Here is a 22051-nt window from a genome sequence, read left to right as displayed (position 1 = left end):
AGGCCCAGATTCCCCAATCTCTCTTCACAGGACAGTCCTGCCATCCCAGGAACAAGTCTGGTGAACCTTCCTCGCATTCCCTCTATGGCAATAATATCCTTCCTAAGGGGACCAAAACTGCACACTGTACTCCAGGTGCAGTCTAACCAAGGTTCTATACAATTGAAGCAAGACTTTACTACTCCTGTACTCAAATCCTCTCACTCACAGTCCAGCTGACATTGGTAGTGGGGAAAATTTTCTAGAATCCATTATAAAAGATTTTATAGCAGAGCACTTGGAGAACAGTGGTAGAATCGGACAAAGTCAGCATGGATTTACAAAAGGGAAATAATGCTCGACAAATCTACTAGAATTCTTCGAGGATGTAACTAGTAGAGTTGATCAGGGGGAGCCAGTGGATATTTGGACTTTCAGAAGGCTTTCGACAAAGTCCCACATAAGAGATTAGCGTGTAAAATTAAGCGCATGGGATTGGGGGCAGTGGATAGAAAATTGGTTGACAGACAGGAAACAAAGAATAGGAATAAACGGGTCTTTTTACAAATGGCAGGCAGTGACTAGTGGGGTACCGCAGGGATCGGTGCTAGGACCCCAGTTATGCACAATATACATTAATGATTTAGATGAGGGAACTAAATGTAATATCTCCAAATTTGCTGATGACACAAAACTGGATGGGAGGGTGAGGAGGATGCAGAGGCACTTCAGGGTGATTTGGACAAGTTAAGTGAGTGGGCTAATGCATGGCAGATGCAGTATAATGTGGATAAATGCGACGTTATCCACTTTGGTAGCAAAAACAGGAAGGCAGATTATCTGAACGGCTATAAACTTAAAGAGGGGAATATGAAACGAGACCTGGGTGTTCTCGTACACCAGTCGCTGAAGGTAAGCATGCAGGTGCAACAGGCAGTAAGAAAGGCAAATGGTATGTCGGCTTTCATAGCAAGAGGATTCGAGTACAGGAGCAGGGATGTCTTGCTGCAATTATACAGGGCCTTGGTGAGGCCACACCTGGAATACTGTGTGCAGTTTTGGTCTCCTTATCTGAGGAAGGATGTTCTTGCTATAGAGGGAGTGCAGTGAAGGTTTACCAGAGTGATTCCTGGGATGGTGGGACTCATGTATGAGGAGAGATTGAGTTGGTTAAGATTGTATTCGCTGGAGTTCAGAACAGTGAGGGGGGGATTTCATAGAAACCTATAAAATTCTAACAGGACTTGACAGGGTAGATGCAGGAAGGATGTTCCCGATGGGGAGTCCAGAACTGGGGTTATAATTTAAGGATACGGGGTAAACCTTTCAGGACTGAGATGGGGAGAAATTTCTTCACCCAGAGAGTGGTGAGTCTGTGGAATTCGCTACCACAGAAATCAGTTGAGGCCAAAACATTGTATGTTTTCAAGAAGTTAGATGCAGTTCTTGGGGCAAAAGGGATCAAAGGATATGGGGAGAAAGCGTGAACAGGTTAGAGTTGGATGATCAGCCATGATCATAATGAATGGCCAAGCAGGCTGGAAGGGCCGAATGGCCTACTCCTGCTCCTATTTTCTATGTTTCTATAAAGGCTAACATACCATTCGCCTTCTTAATTACTTGCTGCCACCTGTATGTTAGCTTTCAGTGACTTGTTGACCAGGACACCCAGGTCCCTTTGTACATCTGCATTTTCTAATCTCTTACCATTTAAGATATTCTCTGCACGTGTTTCTCATACCGAAGTGGATAACCTCACACTTTTCCACATTATATTCCATCTGCCACATTCTTGCACTCTCACCAAGTCTTTCCAAATCCTCTTGAAGCCACTTTGCATCTTCCTCACAATACACATTCCCACCTAGTTTTGTATCATCCGCGAACTTGGAAATACTATATTTGTTCCCCACATGCAAATCATTGCTATATATTGTGAACAGCTGGGGCCCAAGCACTGATCTCTGTAGTACCCCACCAGTCACAGCCTGCCAACGCGAGAATGACCTGTTTATTCCCACTCTCTGCTTTCTGCCTGTTAATCATTCCTTAATCCATGCCTGTATATTACCTCCTATCCCATGTGTTTTAATTTTGCTAACCAACCTCCCGTGGTATCAAAGGCCTTTTGAAAAGCCAAGTATACTATGTCCACCGACTCCTCTTTATCAATTCTGTTAGTAACATCTTCAAAAAACTCCCAACAGGTTCGTCAAACATGATTTCCCATTCATAAATTTATGTTGACTATGCCCAATCAGATCATTATTATCCAAGTGTTCATTTATCACATCCTTTAGAATAGCTTCTAGCATTTTCCCAACGACTGATATAAGGCTAACAGGTCTGTAATTCCCTGTTTTGTCTCTCCCTCCCTTCTTAAACAAGGAGGTGACATTTGCAACCTTCCAATCTGCAAAACCAACTCCAGAATCTATAAAATTTTGCAAGATGATTATCAATGCGTCCACGATCTCCATAGCTACCTCTTTTAACACTCTGGGATATAGAATATCAGATCCTGGGGACTTAGCAACCTTCAGCCTCATTAATTTCTCCAATACAACCTTCTTACTAATAAAAATTTCCTTCAATTCCTCATTCCCCATAATCCCTTGGATCCCTAATTCTGGGAGATTTCTTGTATCTTCCTCAGTGAAGACAGACACAAAGTAATCATTTAACTTCTCTGCCATTTCTCTATTTTCCATTATAAATTCTCCTGACTCTGCCTGTAATGGACCCACATTTGTCTTAGCCAAATGTTTCATTTTACGTACCTATAGAAGCTTTTAAAGTCTGTTTTTATTTTTTTTTAATATATTTTCATAGCTTTATATTTTCTTACATACAAGGTGCACTGCAGCAATGCACCAAGGCTCCTTCAACAGCACCTTCCAAACCCGCGACCTCTACCACCTAGGAGGACAAGGGCAGTAGATGTACGGGAACACCGCCACCTGCAAGTTCCCCTCCAAGCCACACACCATCCAGACTTGGAACTATATCACCACTCCTTCACCGTCGCTGGGTAAAAATCTTGGAACTCCCTCCCTAACAGCACTGTGGGTGTACCTACACCACATGGACTGCAACGGTTCAAGAAAGCAGCTCACCACCACCTCCTCAAGGGCAATTAGGGATGGACAATAAATGCTGGCTTAGCCAGCGACGCCCACACCCCATGAACAAATAAAAAAAGGCCAAGGAAACCTACTGCACTCGGTCAAAGTGTTTCTCTTGCAGCAAAGTTATAAATATGTACAAAGGTACAAGCAGGCAAAGTCCATGAGATTGGGTGATACAGACATCACGCAGAATCCTAATTTGACATCCTTCAGTCCCTGCCATCACTCAGCTCGCTGGTTCAATGCACCAGACCTAAATAGCCCATTTACCCAGAGCCGACTTTACTCTCCCAGCTAAAGCTGCAAGCAGAGAACATAGAGATGAATGAGTGCATAACTTCTGCATGGTATACATCAATATCAAGTCGTGACTAAGAAATAAAAGGTACTCTTCTGTGTCTGCATAGGGACAACTGCTATAGCCCCAGAGAGTAGCTTCAGTAACTAAACCAAGTAACCCCCACTCCTTACACATAAACTGACAGTTCGTTAAATGATAGGGCCATGAGCTACATCCAATTGTGTGCTCAACTGCCAACTCTCACCCACTTCGAGCAGGGAGCTGATCGTTCCCGGCTCAGAGGTAATTAGGACAAACACAGCACCCAGAGTTCACGCTGGCTGCAGCTAAAAACTTCCCATTATTTCATTTTATGGAGACAGAATCTCCTGGACTTTCAGCCACAGGCCCTGACAGAATCAATCACCAATAAATTACAGCAAGTCCACCAGTCCACACAGGGGTTGCGGGGTGGAAAATGTCCAAGTCCACCTGTTAATCTGTTAATTGTGTATCAATTGTTTGATTATATGCAGGTGGAGGATGTTAACCGAGGTCTTACTTGAGCACTTATCAGCAGACACTTACTGAGACTGGTTGAGGGTTTTGAGTGAGGAGCTACATGTTTGTAATCCTTTTACTCTGTACAATAAATGTGAAAATGAGTAAAGATAGGCTCCAGCTTTCTGGAGTTTTAACAAACCATTCTACGCAGTCATTCCTTCCCTGGACCTTAAAACTATGAAATTCTTTCTCTTCCTCACTCAGTCTTTTTCTTCATCATTCAATCTAGTCTTAAAAACAGTGGCGGCCCTGGCAACGGAACTGGTCTAATTTTCTTTCCAATGGTTTCACCCATGATGGTATCCTGCATTGGCTGTTCACCTAGGTTTCTCAACAACAACAGAGGGGTTTGGAATGAAATAATAGGCTCAGCCCCACCCCCAATAAGATGAGACTGCTTCAAGTACCCACCTGAAAATGAACGAACTTCATCCAGTTTTGGACATCCCCAGGGTCTTCTCTCAACATCCTGTTGAACTTCTCTACTCTGGCCATCATGGTTGAATTGATCCTCTCACTGCTGTCTAGGGGCAATTGCACTTGATCTTCCTGCTTCTGTTGGCCTTTTCCTTGTAGCCACAAAGTGGTGGAAGCATCATAAATCCCAAGCGGATTGAACCAGGCGATGGTGCCTGAGGATTCATTGTCATTCTCTACCCAGTCTGGAACTGGTATGAAGGAGCTGGGACCAGGAAGAGGAATGCCTTCTTGTAAAACGTCTCCACAGTGAACAGGAACCGTGTCAGTGCTCAGGAGCTGAAGGCTAGATGTGCTGTAGTATCGATCATCTCTCTTCTTTGCCTTTTTCTTCTGACGGGATGAATCTTCCCAAATAATGTGTTGCTTTTTGGTATCGAGGCCGAGGCAGGTGTCCACTTTCCTCTTATACCTGAAATACATATCGCCACATTTAACTATCAATTGATAACTATGCACAAACTAATATAATAAGCTAGTGCAATGCACAAGTTCTGAATAAATCCATTCATGTCCTCTTTCAATATTAATGCTGATTATGAATTAGTTGTATTAGCGAACTTATGTTAACTGGATCTCAATGTGCTAGATGCGAAATCTATGTAGAATTTCTGAGGATGTTTAGTGCCTCAAGTCAGGTGAGGGATTCTATTTGCAGTGGGTTTTTAAAAATATTCATTGCTGGCGAGGCCAATGTTTATTGCCCATCCCAAACTGCTCTTGAGAAGTGCTTCCATTCCACAGTCTAATGAACAGATTTGCTATACCGGATCAGTTTATGGCAGATTACAAATTCCATTGACCCTCAATTCAACCAGTTCTGGAACATCAGAGTCAGGCTCAGTGACATAGACAATCTTGAGGTAACTTTAATTCCCTCCTCTCCTGAGCGTGCGGATTCTTGTCTCTCCGTGGTTACTGTCTGGTGCTGAACCAGCCTGTTTGTAACCTTGACATCCTACTGAACTCCAAGACGAGCTTCCGACCATATATCCACACCATCACCAAGACCGACAACTTTCACCTCCATATCAGCAATCTCCGCACCTAGCTCAGCTCATCTGCTGCTGAAACCCTCGCCCATGCCTTTGTCACCTCTAGCCTTGACTATTTCAATACTCTCCTAGCCAGCCTCTCTTCTTCCACCCTGCAGAAACTTGAGCTCATCTAAAACTCCGTTACCCATCCTAACTCGCACCAAGTCCCATTCACCTTGTGCTCACTGACCGACATTGGCTCCTTATCCAGCAATGCCTCTATTTTAAAAGTTTCTTTGTTTTCAAATGCCATTGTCTCACCCCCTCCCTATCTCTAGTCTCCTTCAGCCCTATAACCCTCAGATCTCTGGGGTCCTCCAATTCTGGTTTCATGCACATCCCTGGTTTTAAATTGCACCAGCATCGCTTCAGCTATCTAGGCCCTGAGCTTTGAAATTCCCTCCCGAAACTTCTTCACCTCTCTGTCTCATTCTCCTCCCCTCTTTGATCGAACTTGGGATCACCCGTCCTAGTCTCCACACTCAGCAGTTCATTTTCACACAAAGCAACTGGGGCTTGGATAACCTCAGGCAATGTTACTTAGCATGTGTGACATCAGGTGAAAAAATAGGATCAGGGTACAGGATAATCACGGTGCTCTGTCAAGAGAAATATCCAGCACCACTAGAATTTATGAGGTAGTGTGATGCAAATTGCAGGCCTAGGCAAAGATAATTTTTCATAGAATCATTGAATGTTACAGCACATAAGGAGACCATTAGGTCCATCATATCTCCATAGAAACATAGAAAGATTTACGACAAAGAAGGAAGCCATTCGGCGAATCGTATCTGTGCCAGCCCAAAAGGAGTTATCCAGCTTAATCCCACCTTCCAGCTCTTGGCCTATAGCCCTGTAGGTTACAGCACCTCAAGTACTTAACGACATAGTTTTTAAATGCAATGAGGGTTTCTGCTCTACCAGCATTTCAGCCAGCGAGTTCCAGACCCCCGCAACCCTCTGGGTGTATAAACTACTCAATTTCTCTCTAATCCTTCTACCAGTTACCTTGGACCCTGGTTATTGACCTCTCTACTAATGGAAATAGATCCTTCCTATCTAACCTATCAGGGACGCTCAATTTTATACGCCTCAATTAAATCTCCCCTCAGCCACCTCTGTTCCAAAGAAAACAATCCAACCCTATCCAATCTTTCCTCATAGCTAAAATTCTCCATTTATGGCAACACCCTTATAAATCTCCTCTGTATCCTCTCTAGTGTGATCACATCCTTCCTGTAATGCAGTGACCAGAACTGTACTCCGTACTCCAGCTGCAGTCTAACTGGTGTTTTATACAGTTCAAGCATAACCTGCCTTCTCTTATAGGCTAGGCTTCAGCCAATAAAGGAAAGTATGCCTTCTTGACCACCTTATCTACCTTCAGCGATCTGTGGACATGCACTCCAAGGTCCTTCTGTTCCTCCATACTTTTCAGAATCCTACCATTTTATTGTGTATTCCCTTGCTTTGTTTGCCCTTCCCAAATGCATTACCTTACACTTCCAGATTGAGTTCCATTTGCCACTTTTCTGCCCACCTGACATTGATATCTTCCTACAGTCTACAGCTTTCTTCCTCACTATCAACCACACAGCCATTTTCATATCATCTGCAAATTTCTTAATCATACCTCCTATATTTAAGTCTAAATCATAGATACATACTACAAACAGCAAGGAACCCAGTACTAAGCCCTGTGGAACACCACTGGAAACAGCATTCCAGTTACAGAAACACCTGACAACCTGTTGCCACCTGCTAATGGGAGAACTTTGGTCCAACTTGCCACTTTCCCTTAGATCCCATAAGCTTTTATGTGAACCTTGTCAAAAGCCTTGCTAAAATCCATGTAGACTACATCAAATGTGCTACCCTCGTCAACCCTCCTTGTTATCTTAAACATTTTAGTCACGTTAGTCAGGCCTTTCCTTAACAAATCAATGCTGACTGTCCTTGATTAATCTGTGCCTCTCTAAATGATGATTTATACAGTCTCAGAATTTTTTCCAATAATTTGCCCACCACCAAGGTTAGGCTGACTAGCCTGAAATTCAGCAGGCTATCCCTTTCTAAACAATGGTACAATGTTAGCAGTCCTCCGGAACCATGCCTGTAGCCAGAGAGGATTGGAAAATGATAGTCAAAGCATACGCTATTTCACCCTTTGCTTCCCTTAGCCACCTGAGATACATTTCATCCAGACCTGGTGATGTATTCACTTTCAAGGATGCTAAACACCTTAGTATTTCCTCCTTTACTATGTTTGTACCATCAAATATTTCATACTCTTCCTCAACTACATTTTTCCTCACCTCCTGCCTGTAGATCTTTTACCAATTTTTTTTATTCTGTCATAGGATGTGGGCATCGCTGGCTCAGCAAGCATTTGTTGCCTATCCCTAATTTCCCAGCAGAAGGTAGTGGTGAGCCGCCTTCTTGAACCTCTGCAGTCCATCTGGTGCGGGTATGCCCACAGTGTTATTAGGGAGTGAGTTCCAGGATTTTGATCCAGCGACAGTGAAGGAATGGCGATATATTTCCAACTTAAGATGGTGTGTGCTTTGGAGGGAACTTGCAGGAAGTGACGTTCCACTTGCCACTTATCAGCACAAGCCTGAATGTTGTCCAGGTCTTGGTTCATATGGACACGACTGCTTCAGTAACGGAGGAGTCTCGAATGGTACTGAGCACTGTGAAATCATCAGCAAACCTCCCAAATTCTGACCTCATGATGGAGGGAACGTCATTGATGAAGCAGCTAAAGATGGTTGTGCCTGAAGTCTATCAACCCTGATGTAATTCTAGTAAATCTCAATCTGCATCCTCTCCAGGGTAGGACTGGAATTTTAAAAGGCTGATCACTGGGTTAAGTATATCACTTTGTGTGGGACTGACCCCTAAACACCAGACACTTCCAGGTGCATTCTCTGGCCTGTTCTCGGTCACAGTACTCCCAGGCTAGCATCTAAGCAATCATGCAAAGGATGAGTACCTGACAGAGGTAACAGAAGGCAAGAGAATAGGAAAAGAGGAAGGCCATTCAGCCGCTTGATCCTCACCATTCAATTAGATCATGGCTGATCTGCACCTCACCTCTATTTACCCTCCTTTGCCCCATATCAAAAATATATTGACCTGTCTTGAAAATAACAATTGCGCTGCACCCCGCCCCCCCACTAACCCCGCAGCATCCACAGCCTCAGGGGATAGAGTTCCAGATTTCCACTGCCCCTTGCGTGTGCAAGTGCTTACTGATTTCACTCCTGAATGGCCTGGCTCTAATTTTATAATGTTCCCATGTCCTTAATTCCCCTATCGGAGGAAACAGTCTCTTTGTATCTACCCTACCAAATAATATTTTATATGTGCACCTTAATCAGAGCACCCGTCAATCTCTCTACTCAAGAGAATACAAGCCAAGATTATGCAACCTGTCCTCGTAATTTAACTCTAAGCCCTGGCATCATTCGGGATAAATCTGGACTGCATCCCGGCGAAGGCCGATATATCCTTGCAAAAGTGCGTAGTCCTCATGCTGCATTAAGCTGATGCTAGCTGCTAGTATAACTGCTGTCAAGAATAACACTCCACTCAGGACGGCACAGTGGCGCAGTGGTTAGCACCACAGCCTCAGAGCTCCAGGGACCTCGGTTCGATTCTGGGTACTGCCTGTGCGGAGTTTGCAAGTCCTCCCACAGCCAAAGACTTGCAGGTGATAGGTAAATTGGCCGTTGTAAAAAATTGCCCCTAGTGTAGGTAGGTGATAGGGAATATGGGATTACTGTAGGGTTAGTATAAATGGGTGGTTGTTGGTCGGCACAGACTCGGTGGGCCGAAGGGCCTCTTTCAGTGCTGTATCCTTAAAATAAAATAAAAATAAAAAATGTTGTATTTTTGAAGTCGAACTGTACAAAGGCGCCTACCCTCCACTGAGATAATTGACATGACAAGTCTCTGTTAAACATCATTGATCTGGACACATTCCATTTACCACTATGTGAAAGTGGTCAGACTGCAAGGAGAAATGTGACAATTAATGAGGCATTTCATCTCATGGTTAATTAGGTTTGCCTCTTTGCCGAAGCAGTATTGACATTGGACATTGTTTAGCAGTCAGCCAGAGGAGAATCATGGGGCATAGGGGCAGGCACACCATTAGTGCACACTGTATATAAAGTGACTCACTGGGAAATAGATTGCCATCAAGTGACTGGTATTCTAAGTCACAGAACTTTCCCACCCTTAAAGTAATCTGTTGCAGATGCAAGGAGCTGCATCAGTCACCAATCCTCTCATTTAAAAATATATATTTGTTCTTGGGAGATGATTGGCACTGATACGGCTGCAGTTATTGCTCTGAATTGCTCTGTGTACCCAGTGGCTTGCTGAGCCACATCAGAAGTCTTTAAAATTGAATCACATACTGTAGACAAGAGCTATGGGTAAGATGGGGGTTTAATAAAGTAAAATTTAGTTTAAATTATGGAAAAGGACAAAGATGGACCGAAAATAAAGGTACTGAACTGGGGGAAGGCCGATATCAATATGATAAAACAGGATCTGGCCAAAGTCGACTGGGAGCAGCTCCTTGTAAGAAAGTCTACATCAGACCAGTGGGAGTCATTCAAAAAGGTAATAGTGAGAGTTTAGAGCCAACATGTTCCCGTAAAGGTGAAGGGTGGGACCGCTAAGTCCAGGGAACCCTGGATGTCTAGGGATATAGAGGATTGGATAAGGAAAAAAAAAGGCTTATGCCAGATTCAGAGCGCTGAAAACAGACGAGGCACTAAAGGAGTATAGAAAGTGTAGGGGGTACTTAAAAATGTAATTAGGAGAGCGAAGAGGGGGCATGAAAAGCCACTGGCGGGCAAGATAAAGGAAAATACCAAGGCGTTTTATAAGTATATTAAGGGCATGAGGATAACCAGGGTAAGAGTAGGACCATTAGGACCAAAGTGGCAATCTGTGTGTGGAGCCAGAGGACGTAGGAGAGGTTTAAATGATTACTTTCATCTGTGTTCATTATGGAGAAGGACGATGTAGGTGTAGAGATCAGGGAGGGGGATTGTAATATATTTGAACAAATTAGCATTGAAATGGAGGAGGTATTAGCGGTTTTAGCGGGCTTAAAAGTGGATAAATCCCCAGGCCCAGATGAGATGTATCCCAGGCTACTATGTGAGGCAAGGGAGGAGATAGCAGGGGCTCTGACACAAATTTGCAAATCCTCTCTGGCCACAGGAAAAGTGCCAAAGGACAGGAGGACTGCGAATGCGGTACCATTATTAAAGAAGGGTAGTAGGAATAAACCAGGTAATTACAAGCCAGTGAGTCTAACATCAGTATTGGAAAAAAAGTTGAGGGACAGGATTAATCTAGGATAGTCAGCACGGCTTTGTCAGGGAAAGATTATGCCCAACCAATTTGATTGAATTTTTCGAGGTGGTGACGAGGTATGTAGATGAGGGTAAAGCAGTTGATGTAGTCTACATGGACTTCAGTAAGGCTTTTGATAAGGTCCCGCATGGGAGATTGGTTAAGAAGTTAAAAGCCCATGGGATCCAGGGAAATTTGGATCCAAAATTGGCTTATTGGCAGGTGGCAGAGGGTGATGGTTGAGGGCTGTTTTTGCTATTGGAAGCCTGTGGCCAGTGTTGTACCGCAGGGAATGGTGCTGGGACCCTTGCTGTTTGTAGCATACAATGATTTAGATGAAAACATAGGAGGTATGATCACTAGGTTCGCAGATGACACGAAAATTGGTGGTGTCGTAAATAGTGAGGACGAAAGCCTTAGATTACAGGACGATACAGATGGGCAGAGCAGTGGCAAATGGAATTTAATCCCGAGAAGTGTGAGGTGATGCATTTTGGGAGGACGGTCAAGGGAATATACAATGGATGGTAGAACCCAATGAAGTACAGAGGGACCTTGATGTACTTGTTCATAGATCACTGGAGGCAGCAGCACAGATAGATAAGGAGGTTAGGAAAGCATATGGGATACTTGCCTTGATTAACCGTGGCATAGAGTATAAGAGCAGGGAGGTTATGATGGAGCTGTAAAAAACACTAGTTAGGCCAGAGCTGGAGTACTGTGTACAGTTCCGGTCACCACACTATAGGAAAGATGTGATTGCACTGGAAAGGGTGCAGAGGAGATTCACCAGGATGTTGCCTGGGCTGGAGCATTTAAGCTATGAAGAGAGATTGGATAGGCTAGGGTTATTTTCCTTACAGCAGAGAAGGCTGAGGGGGGACCTGATTAAGGTATACAATATTGAGGGGCATAGATAGGGTAGCTGGGAAGAAATTTTTTCCCTTAGCGGAGGTGTCAATAACCAGGGGCGTAGATTTAAGGTAAGGGGCAGGAGGTTTAGAGGAAATTTGAGGAAGCATTTTTTCACCCAGAGGGTGGTTGGAATCTGGAACACATTGCCTGAAGGGGTGGTAGAAGCAGGAACCCTCACAGCATTTAAGAAGTATTTAGATGAGCACTTGAAATGCCATCGCATACAAGGATACGGGTCAAGTGCTGGAAAATGGGATTAGAATAGATAGGCTTGATGGCCGGCACAGACACGATGGGCCGAAGGGTCTGTTTCTGTGCTGTATAACTCTATGACTCTAAAATTGAAGAAAGCTGAAAAAAGTCATTTATGCAAATACACATTGTTATGTAATTGTAATTTTGAAAAAAAGCCAGAAAGTTAGACAGGCAGTTAAAATTAACTATGGAATAGACAAATGGGCGGCCAGTAGCAGTGAATAGCACTGTCAAATTCAGCAACTACTACTTGAGTTTACATCGCACCTTCAATCTATGGAAACTTTCCAAGACTCTCCATAGGAGCATCATCAAACAAAAGTTAACACTGAGGCAAAGGAGGCGCTGCAAGTGTCTAAAAGCTTGATCTCTTTCTTCTTTGGCCTCCTTGTCTCGAGAGACAATTGGTAAGCGCCTGAAGGTGGTCAGTGGTTTGTGAAATAGCGCCTGGAGTGGCTATAAAGGCCAATTCTAGAGTGACAGACTCTTCCACAGGCGCTGCAGATAAAATTGGTTGTCGGGCAGTTACACAGTTGGCTCTCTCCTTGCACTTCTGTCTTTTTTCCTGCCAACTGCTAAGTCTCTTCGACTCGCCACTCTTTAGCCCCGCCTTTATGGCTGTCCGCCAGCTCTGGCGATCACTGGCAACTGGTCGATGTCACAGGACTTCATGTCGCATTTGCAGACATCTTTAAAGCGGAGACATGGACGGCCGGTGGGTCTGATACCAGTGACGAGCTCGCTGTACAATGCGTCTTTGGGGATCCTGCCATCTTCCATGCGGCTCACATGGCCAAGCCATCTCAAGCGCCGCTGGCTCAGTAGGGTGTATATGCAGGGGATGTTGGCCGCCTCGAGGACTTCTGCATTGGAGATATGGTCCTGCCACCTGATGCCAAGGATTCTCCAGAGGCAGCAAAGATAGAATGAGTTGAGACGTCGCTCTTGGCTGACATACGTTGTCCAGGCCTCGCTGCCGTAGAGCAAGGTACTGAGGACACAGGCTTGAAACACTCGGACTTTTGTGTTCCGTGTCAGTATGCCATTTTCGACACTCTCTTGGCCAATCTGGCCATAGCAGCGGACGCCTTTCCCATGCGCTTGTTGATTTCATCGAGAGACAGGTTACTGGTGATAGTTGAGCCCAGGTAGATGAACTCTTGAACCACTTCCAGAGCGTGGTCGCCGATATTGATGGATAGAGCATTTCTGATGTCCTGTCCCATGATGTTCGTTTCCTTGAGGCTGATGGTTAAACCAAATCCGTTGCAGGCAGCCGCAATCCTGTCGATGAGTCTCTGCAGACTCTCTTCTGTGTGGGATGTTAATGCAGCATCGTCAGCAAAGAGGAGTTCCCCGATGAGGACCTTCCGTATTTTGGTCTTCGCTCTAAGACGGGCAAGGTTGAACAACCTGCCATCTGATCTTGTGTGGAGGAAAATTCCTCCTTCTGAAGACTTGAAAGCATGTGAGAAGATCCCAAATAGTGTAGGTGCGAGAACACAGCCCCGATTTACGCCACTCAGGATAGGAAAGGGGTCTGATGACACACCGCTATGCTGAATTGTACCTTTCATATTGTGATGGAACGAGGTGATGATACTTCTTAGCTTTGGTGGACATCCGATCTTTTTTGTAGTCTGAAGAGACCACTTCTGCTGATGAGGTCAAAGGCTTTGGTGAGATCTACGAAAGCAACGTAGAGGGGCATCTGTTGTTCGCGACATTTCTCCTGTAGCTGGCGAAGGGAGAACAGCATGTCAATGGTGGATCTCTCTGCGCGAAAGCCGCACTATGCCTCAGGGTAGACACGCTCAGCCAGCTTCTGGAGTCTGTTTAAAACGACTCAAGCGAAGACTTTCCCCACTATGCTGAGCAGGGTGATTCCACAGTAGTTGTTGCAGTCACCTCAGTCACCCTTGTTCTTAAGAGCGTGATGATATTGGCATCGCATATGTCCTGTGGTATTGCTCCCTCGTCCCAGCACAGGCAAAGCAGTGCATGGAGTGCTGAGAGTATAGCAGGCTTGGCACTCTTGATTATTTCAGGGGTAATGCCGTCCTTTCCAGGGGCTTTTCCACCGGCTAGACAATCAATGGTATCTCTGAGTTCTGATTTTGTTGGCTGTTCGTCCAGCTCATCCATGACTGGCAGAAACTGGGCATGCTTTGAGGGTGGTATCAGTGACATAATTTTCCCTGGAGTTCAGTTCTAGGTAGTTTCTACCCAGCGGTCCATTTGCTTGCGATGGTCAGTGATCGTGTCCCCTGATTTAGACTTGAGGGGGGCGATCTTCTTGATGGTTGGCCCAAAAGCTCTCTCTTAATGCCATCAGACATTCCTCTGATGTTTCCGGTGTCGGAGGCCAGCTGAATACGACTGCATAGGTGTTGCCAGTAGTCATTTGCACAGCACCTGGCTGCTCTTTGTGCAGCGCTTCTGGCAAGTTATAAAGATAGCCTTAAAGAATGAGAGACTGGATTGCCTGATAGTGTGGGTGGATATAGATTCAATAAACTTCAAAACAGAATTGGATAAATACTTGAAAGAGAAAAAATTGCAGGAATATGGGAAGAGAGCAGGGGAATGGGACTAACTGAATTGCTCTTCAAAACAGCTGGCACAGACTTAATGGGCCGAATGGCTGCCTTCTGTACTGTACGATCCTACGATTCAAAGAAGTGGAGAACTCAAGAGGAAACTAGACAGCTATCTGGCAGAGAAAGCAAGTGAGAGGTTCGAGAGGTAGTGATCTGAGGCAATTTTTAATCTCTTGCGACTGCCCAGATGGAATGTTATGGTCTCCCCCAGTCCTGAACTGGGTACAGTCCTATGTCCCTATGCAAAGTGCCTATTCCACCCAGTTTCATCAGTCTAGTACAAGGAAGGAAAACATCACTGAACCAAATCCACAGCTCCTCTCATTACAAGTACCTTGCCAGATCTCCACGATAGAGTGATTTGTATTCCCAGTTGGCAGGGTCAGCCTTTCTATCTATACAGAAGGTCTGTGCAGTCTGCAGATGGAGGTCATCCAGCCACATGAAGTTACCCTGAGGAAGATCAGCACTGGCTTCAGACCTGCAAAATAACAAGGTGCGTTATAATGCTGTGTTTTAAGCAGAATCTGTGAAATGGGACAAAGCGTGTGCTTAAAGACTGCAGCAAGTCCACAGTCATCTGTATCTAATTTGGAATCGCCTTTCTGAAATTAAAATTCAAAAGTCAACTGGAAATTTAGTTTAGCCAATTTAATTCGGTGGTTTAAATTTGTACATTTGATGAGGAGACTGGATTTTCCCCAGACATGCTGTTAGGTGTTTCCACCTAATATCAATACAATATCACCTTCAATTATTCTCAAAACATATTCCCAAATTGTCTCCTTTCACTCTTGCAAAACTCCAGGCAACCAGGACACACCATTACTGCCCTGGGATCACTCACCTGCTTTCAATATTTATTATGTAGCCCAGGGACTGGGGAGAAATTAGGACATTTATTCCCTCCAACTTTAAAGTAGTTATTACTGTCCCCGTTCTATTACACTCCTCTGCACTGCTCTTAAGACTGAGAGGGCTGGCAGTCTCTACCCAGGGCTCTAGAAAACCAGTCCTATGTCTAACCACCAGGTGCTGTTCAAGAACAGCGAGAGACGACTTTATCTCCTCATCTTCCTTCACCAATCAGAGAAGACCTGACCAAAATCAGAAGTTTGCCACATGGGGAAACACATCAGCAAATTCACATCCTGCTACAGCACACGGTACAAACGCAGTGGCACGCTGGGCATACCTTTTAATTTGAGGGGGACTAAAGCAGCTTATAGGAAAAGGAGTAGGCCATTCAGCCCCTCGAGCCTGTTCCGCGAGTCAATCAGATCGCAGCTGATCAATACCGCAACACCATTTCCCCACCTTTGCTCCACATCTCGATACCCTCACCCAATAAAAATCACTCTCAATCTTGAAAGTTCCAATTGACCCAATATCCACACCCTCTCGAGTCTTTCACAAAAAAGTGCATCCTGATGTTGCTTCTCGACGGCCCAGCTCTAATTTTAAGATCATGTTCCTTTAGCTCTTGATTCCCCCACCAAAGGAAATAAGTTTCTCGAAATCCACCCTATTGAATCCTTTTAACATTTTACCCCATCTGAAATATGCAGTCAATTCTGGTCAAGGCCATGAGGGGGATAGTGAGCAGATTTGCCAGAATGGTACCAATGCGTAGAGGGTTAAATTATGAGGACAGATTGCATAAACGCGGGTTCTTTTCCCTTGAGTTTAGAAGCTGATCTAATCGAGAAGTCTGAAATGTTCTAAGAATTCAACAGAATACATACAGAGTAACCATTCGCTCAGATGGGAAAACTCAGAACAATCTCAAAATTAGAGCTAGGTCATTCAGGAGTGAAATAAGGAGGCACATTATCCACACAAAGAGTAGTGGAAATCTGGAATTCTCTCCCCCAAAAGGCTGTGGTTCAAGACTGAGATTGATGCATTTTTATTAGGTAAGGCCATCAAGGGATATGCATCAATGGAATGGAGGTACAGATCAGTGATGATCCAACTGAACGGCAAAACAGGCTCAAGGAGCTGAATGGCCGCCTCCTGTTACTAATGTTCATCATCAGTAAAGATAACACCAGATCTCAAGCCATGACCAATCCCCTTGGTTCAAGCTCTGCTGGTTCCCGTCTGTGTATGAAGTTGGCAAAGGTCAGCAACATTAATCACCTCACTGCTTGAGCCTCTTTGTCTTTATCTTGAATGAACTCAGGATCAGAGTCACTGCTGGTGTGATTCTCTCTATTTTTCCTCTTATCCTTTTTGTGTTTCCGATGTTTCTTCTTTTTCTTCTTTTTGCTTGGGACATCCTCTTTGTCACGGTCCAACAATCTGGGCTCTGAACAAACACTAAAATTGCAGGAAAAATTAATCACACGTAACTTGTCACCCAATCGCCAGCTGCATCTCTCTTAGTATTATCATTCACTTCTGGCTTCTTCAACCACACACCCTCCTCCCCATCTCCCCTTACCCTCCTCCCTCACACTCTCCCCACCCTGTCCTATCCATGACCAAGATCACCCTCTCATTCTCCCTACCCTGTCTTGTCCATGACCAAGAGTAAATGCCACATCAGGATCTCACCAAGGAAGCAACACACTATTGCTCCATTGCACAGTGCCTTGATCGTTAACTTGAACAGAACTTAATAACCAATAGAATGAGCAGCTCCATCAATGGCTTCTTTGGAAAAGGCCATGAGACACTAAACTGTATAGACTAGAAAGTTTCTGTGTTCAGTCTTTACATAGGTGGCAGAAGGGCCTTGGTGCCACTGGGTAACTGGAAGGGGTGTGCAGGAAGAGAACACTGACCAGTGGTCTTGCTGCTGACTGCGACCCAGCTCAAGAAAGGGCAATGACAGAAGACAGGATTGGGCTTGTCTGAGTCGCCCCTCCCCAGCTGACTGGTCTGCCAAAAACAGTACTTCATTGGCTGTAAAGTGCTTCGGGAAGTCCTGAGGTTGTGAAAGGTGCTGTATAAGTGCAAGTTTTTCTTTATGTGCTAAGCCATAAAAGCCATTGTGCAGAAAAAATCCTTTTTACTCAGTATTTTGTCCTTCCTTGAAGTACATTTTTAAGTAAATGCTCTATTCTAAGAATGCTTGTCTCAAAAAAAGGCAAATTATCCAAAATAAAGCTTGTGAAAACGAAAATCCGAGATATTATCTGTTATCTCAACTCAAACACTACTGCTACATGCACATGTTCTCTCCCTACACACCCCTCTGATTACCCAGTGGCACCAAGGCCCTTCTGCCACCCAAGCCTAGCGTGAGCAGATATTTAGAAATATTAGAACGCAAGATATCAAATCACCACGGTGACCATAACCTTTGGTAATCACAAAAGACAGATTAAGATCCGTCCCTCAACATGTTATTGATAAAGTGTGACCTGAAGTGCAGCCAGCACCCCTATCTGCTGAAAAGGGCAGGTGGGCAAGGCAGCTACTTTCCCTGGTTATTTAGCTGTTAGATACAACAAACCTGCATTGATAAATAGCACCATACCCATTTGAAGCATCTCAAAGTGCTTCACCCAGTAAGCTGCTTTTAGAGCAAACTGGTTCTTGTTCAGTCAAAGAGCTGCTCAGGGTGACTCGCCCTCAAAATTCTCTATCCATATCGGGAATTTGATGGCTCAGGCCGAAGGTCCTGATACTGGCATACACAGCAGGTGTGAGGTGTGTGTATCTCAATCCCTAGATATGGTGCCCAAATCTCTCCACCACTGGGGAGCTTTCCTCACCTCATGTCTGGGTCCTGTAGACTAATTGAGAGAGAGATTGATTGCTGTGATTAGACATCAATTTTATGCACCATGTGACTATCAGGATAGTGACAGGTGATCAATAAAGAATTTACAGCAAAGAAACAGCCTCCTCCCACTGTATTTGCTTCATCTAATCCTATCACCATAACCTATTCCTTTCTCCCTCATGTACTTAACTAGATTCTCCTTAAATGCATCTATGCTATTCATTTCAACCACTCAACGACGTAGCAAATTCCACAATCTGACTGCGCTGTAAAGAAAAATAAATAATTCCAGTAGCGTAAAATGAGGTAATTGTCTGTTCTACTGTGGGATTTAAAGACATTCTACTACAGCTGTTGAGATGGCATAGAGATTAAAATGGCTTTATATAAAACTCCAAGTTGCATTGAGATTGAATCAATGTTGTCCTAAACGAGGGATTTAAGTCAGCCCTCAGTGATAGCCACTCAAAGCATGAACAGGTTTTGAAAATACATTCTGGGATAGCAAATGTATTTTAAAGCCTTTTTTTTTTAAACACAATATTTGACAGAAACTCTCCAGATGACGGTGACCCTCGGAGGAAGTGAAGTCCATCCATCTGCTGCATTGAACTGCGAGATTTCAGGAGGGGACCTTGCAGATGTCAAGACAAGATGTACTTAAAGGGGAGATCAATTGTAAAACTGGAACAAAACTTTTAGACTGACGGAGGCTGTAAGGGCAGGTTCAGGACAGACACGATTTTTTGATACACCTTCTACCAACAGCTGAGATGGAGCAAACCTTTTACTTGGTGTTAGCATTCCTGCCTCCAAGTAAGGGTTTAAAACCCACTCCAGACAGTACTGCAGCTCTAGCTTGGAACTCTGGGCTGACATCCAGCAGGATACTCACTTCTAATGTGTGTGGCCCCACATTGTAGGGGCCGTGGGAGCCCATAAAAGTCCCCCATGGTGTAGAAATAACCACCCTATTGGCTGGTATAAAGATGATTATGTTGGTGAAAAGAGTGTTCACATCACAACCTGTCAGACTATCAACCTATGAATCCTTCCATTACTTCACACTGTTCTCTGAGGAAACAGCGTGAAGACATGAAAACAATAGCAACAGCTTTTTTTAAAAATTCGTTCATGGGATGTGGGTGTCACTTGCCAGGCCAGCATTTATTGCCCATCCCTAATTGCCCTTGAGAAGGTGGTGGTGAGCTGCCTTCTTGGATGAGCTACCATAAAGTGTGGTTGAAGCCAGGACAATGGACTAATTAAAGCAGCTAAATGGTAGGGTGTGTATTCCAGAAGGAGATCAAATAGACCAAAGGCAGTTGGTGAATACAACACAACCCATGAGGGATGTCTGTAGAGTGCTGTGGTGATAAAAAAAAATACTAAGGGGCCATTAGGCCCATCAATCCCACTGAATCCAAAGTCTGCGTCACATCATCGAATCCCTCCCATATCTACTTTAGGAAACACTAATTTTAAGCACTGTTGTCAAATATCTCAATTTGATACTTCAATTGATGGTCTGCCTGCTGTTCGCTTAGAAAAAGGAGCGACTGTTTCCAGTTATTCCTAACAAAAACACAGGATAAAAGGAAAAAATATAACACTCCCTTAGGAACCAGCGCACTAACAGTAGGGCAGAGGCCAAAGTGCAGGTCACTCTGCCTGGTGTAGATATCAAACATAAGCGAGAAAACAATATATTAAATATAGAGATGCGGTGGGGTGGGGGGAGCGTGGGGATAACTCCTGCTGCAGCTACTTCTAAATCAAACCTTACAGTCACACACGGAGCAGAAGATAAGCAAGAACTACACAATTAACTGACAAATGGTAGAAAAAAAACCAGTGGAAAAATGTAATTGCATTTCTTGCTGACCCGCTAATAAAAAAATCTGGCGGCCACTCCAAAGAAAACTGGAGGGGTAGCATCAGGGGAGTGTGCTTGATCACGCAAACTAGTCAAGTGGAAAATCTTTGTTCACGTCTCTCCTCATCCTCACAGGGCCAAGGGTAAGTCGTACTGTTAAGTGAAATGTCACTCACAATTCCTTCTTTGCCGGGATTGGATGGAGGATCGCTGGAATCAGAAATGCCCAGTGGAACATGGGCATTTAAGGGGATAAACTCTGTCTGCACGCATGCCAAATTGAGATTGATTTGAAGCACGGTTGCAGACTGCACATAACAAGGTGCAGAGAAAGGAGATGGGGGATGTGGGGGGGGGGGGGGGGGTTTGGTGAAAAGGAACTTTGCAGAGTTCACCTTGCTGATAATGCAGTGAGGCAGGAATTCCTTAAATCCTGCAGGGTGGGAGAGAACTAGAAGCTCAAGTCGCAAGGGATTTTGCTTTCCCATCCGCAAAGTATGAACAACAGTTTGAACACAGAATTCTTCAAAGAAATACGAGAGCAATAGGGTAGAGGTGAGGTGAGGTACTAGGAGTTAGTCCCCTGGCATGGCCCTAATTTCGAACAAACAGAAAAGTTTGTGCCAACTGTGAGGTTCATTTCTTCTTCAAAACAGTTCAGGAGGTCAGAAAATGACTTCTGTCCATTTATACTGGCCTTGTCTCAGCCTTCAGATCCCAAATACCTGCCGCAATGAGTAAGAGGGAGTGTTTCTTTTTCAAATAAAAACTCCAGTAAAACAGAACTTTTTCAATTTTTTCACCTCCCTTGATAAAGCTCCTGCTTGGCTCTGCTGGTGCCCACGCTTTCCTGGGACTTGCCAAAATACCCTCATATGTCAGCTTGGATGGCGAGTATCAACAGACTATATAACATGGGAGGCATCATCTTTTAATGTCACAAGGGGCATCAAAGCAGTGTTATTAGATAAAAGAAAATTGGCTCTGAGCCTCATAAAAGGCAGTAAAGAGTGTCTTGGAGGAGGGGAGGGAGGCATTGAGGTTTAGGGACCTAGATGCCTGAAGGCACCGCCACCAATGATAGGGCAAAGGAAATCAGGGACATGCAGGAGGCCAGAACTGGAGGAGTACAAACATCTAGGAAGGTTGTCCTTCACGTCGCCAGCATCCACATGGGTCAGCGGACAGTGATCAGAAGCAGGCTGATTTCTACCCTGCTCTTTCTAATTTTGAGGTGCTGAGGCCAATTGTAGGACCTCAACTGAGATTAAACCTGGCACCCGTTTGTCCATGTGGCTTAGCTCTGCACTGAGCAGTGCCTTTAAATACCAGACCATCAAGGAATTGATTTGGCTTTATCTATATATATATAAAATCCTCAGTCACTTATACTGGAGTTTTTAAGTATTGTAAAGAAAAGCAAACTGACAGCTATATGGTAATCTGAACTTTGTTCAACTGATAAAATCATACCAGAACAGGACTGCTCCTGTATGATAATCTAACATTAAACATAACACAGTTCAAAGAGCCTTAAAATTATATCCTGAAGGCCATCTCTCACAACACTGAGATTACACATACTGCAGTAAACACCCCAACAATAAATTAACCTTTGGAAGATAGGAGAATAGGCAAAAATATCTTTTACATCACGTGGAGAGATAGAGTGATAGAGATGAAGGAGATAAAAAAAAGAGATGAATACCTAGATAAAGAGATAGAGAGACAGAGAGATAAACAGAGGGAGAGGCAGGCAGATATCGAGTTAATGCAGAGAGAGAGAAAGAGAGAGAAAGAGAGAGAAAGAGAGAGAAAGAGAGAA

The 22051-nt window shown here is 44.3% G+C and overlaps 1 protein-coding gene across 1 annotated transcript in view; it reads right to left on the bottom strand.

Moving 5' to 3' along the window:
* The window catches only part of nrde2 (NRDE-2, necessary for RNA interference, domain containing), a 94613-nt gene that overhangs the window by 57377 nt on the left and 15185 nt on the right, over positions 1-22051 (bottom strand). The window contains exons 3-5 of the mRNA XM_068038569.1: positions 16757-16936; positions 14949-15095; positions 4363-4840 (exon numbers count right to left, since the gene is read on the bottom strand). Of these exons, the coding sequence (XP_067894670.1) occupies positions 4363-4840; positions 14949-15095; positions 16757-16936 (805 nt within the window). The remainder of the gene's footprint in view (positions 1-4362; positions 4841-14948; positions 15096-16756; positions 16937-22051) is intronic.

Source organism: Heterodontus francisci, chromosome 9, assembly GCF_036365525.1.
Source record: "Heterodontus francisci isolate sHetFra1 chromosome 9, sHetFra1.hap1, whole genome shotgun sequence".
NCBI lineage: Eukaryota > Metazoa > Chordata > Chondrichthyes > Heterodontiformes > Heterodontidae > Heterodontus > Heterodontus francisci.
The sequence above is the reverse complement of the archived record's forward strand: the minus strand, read 5'-3'. Positions and strand labels throughout refer to the sequence as shown.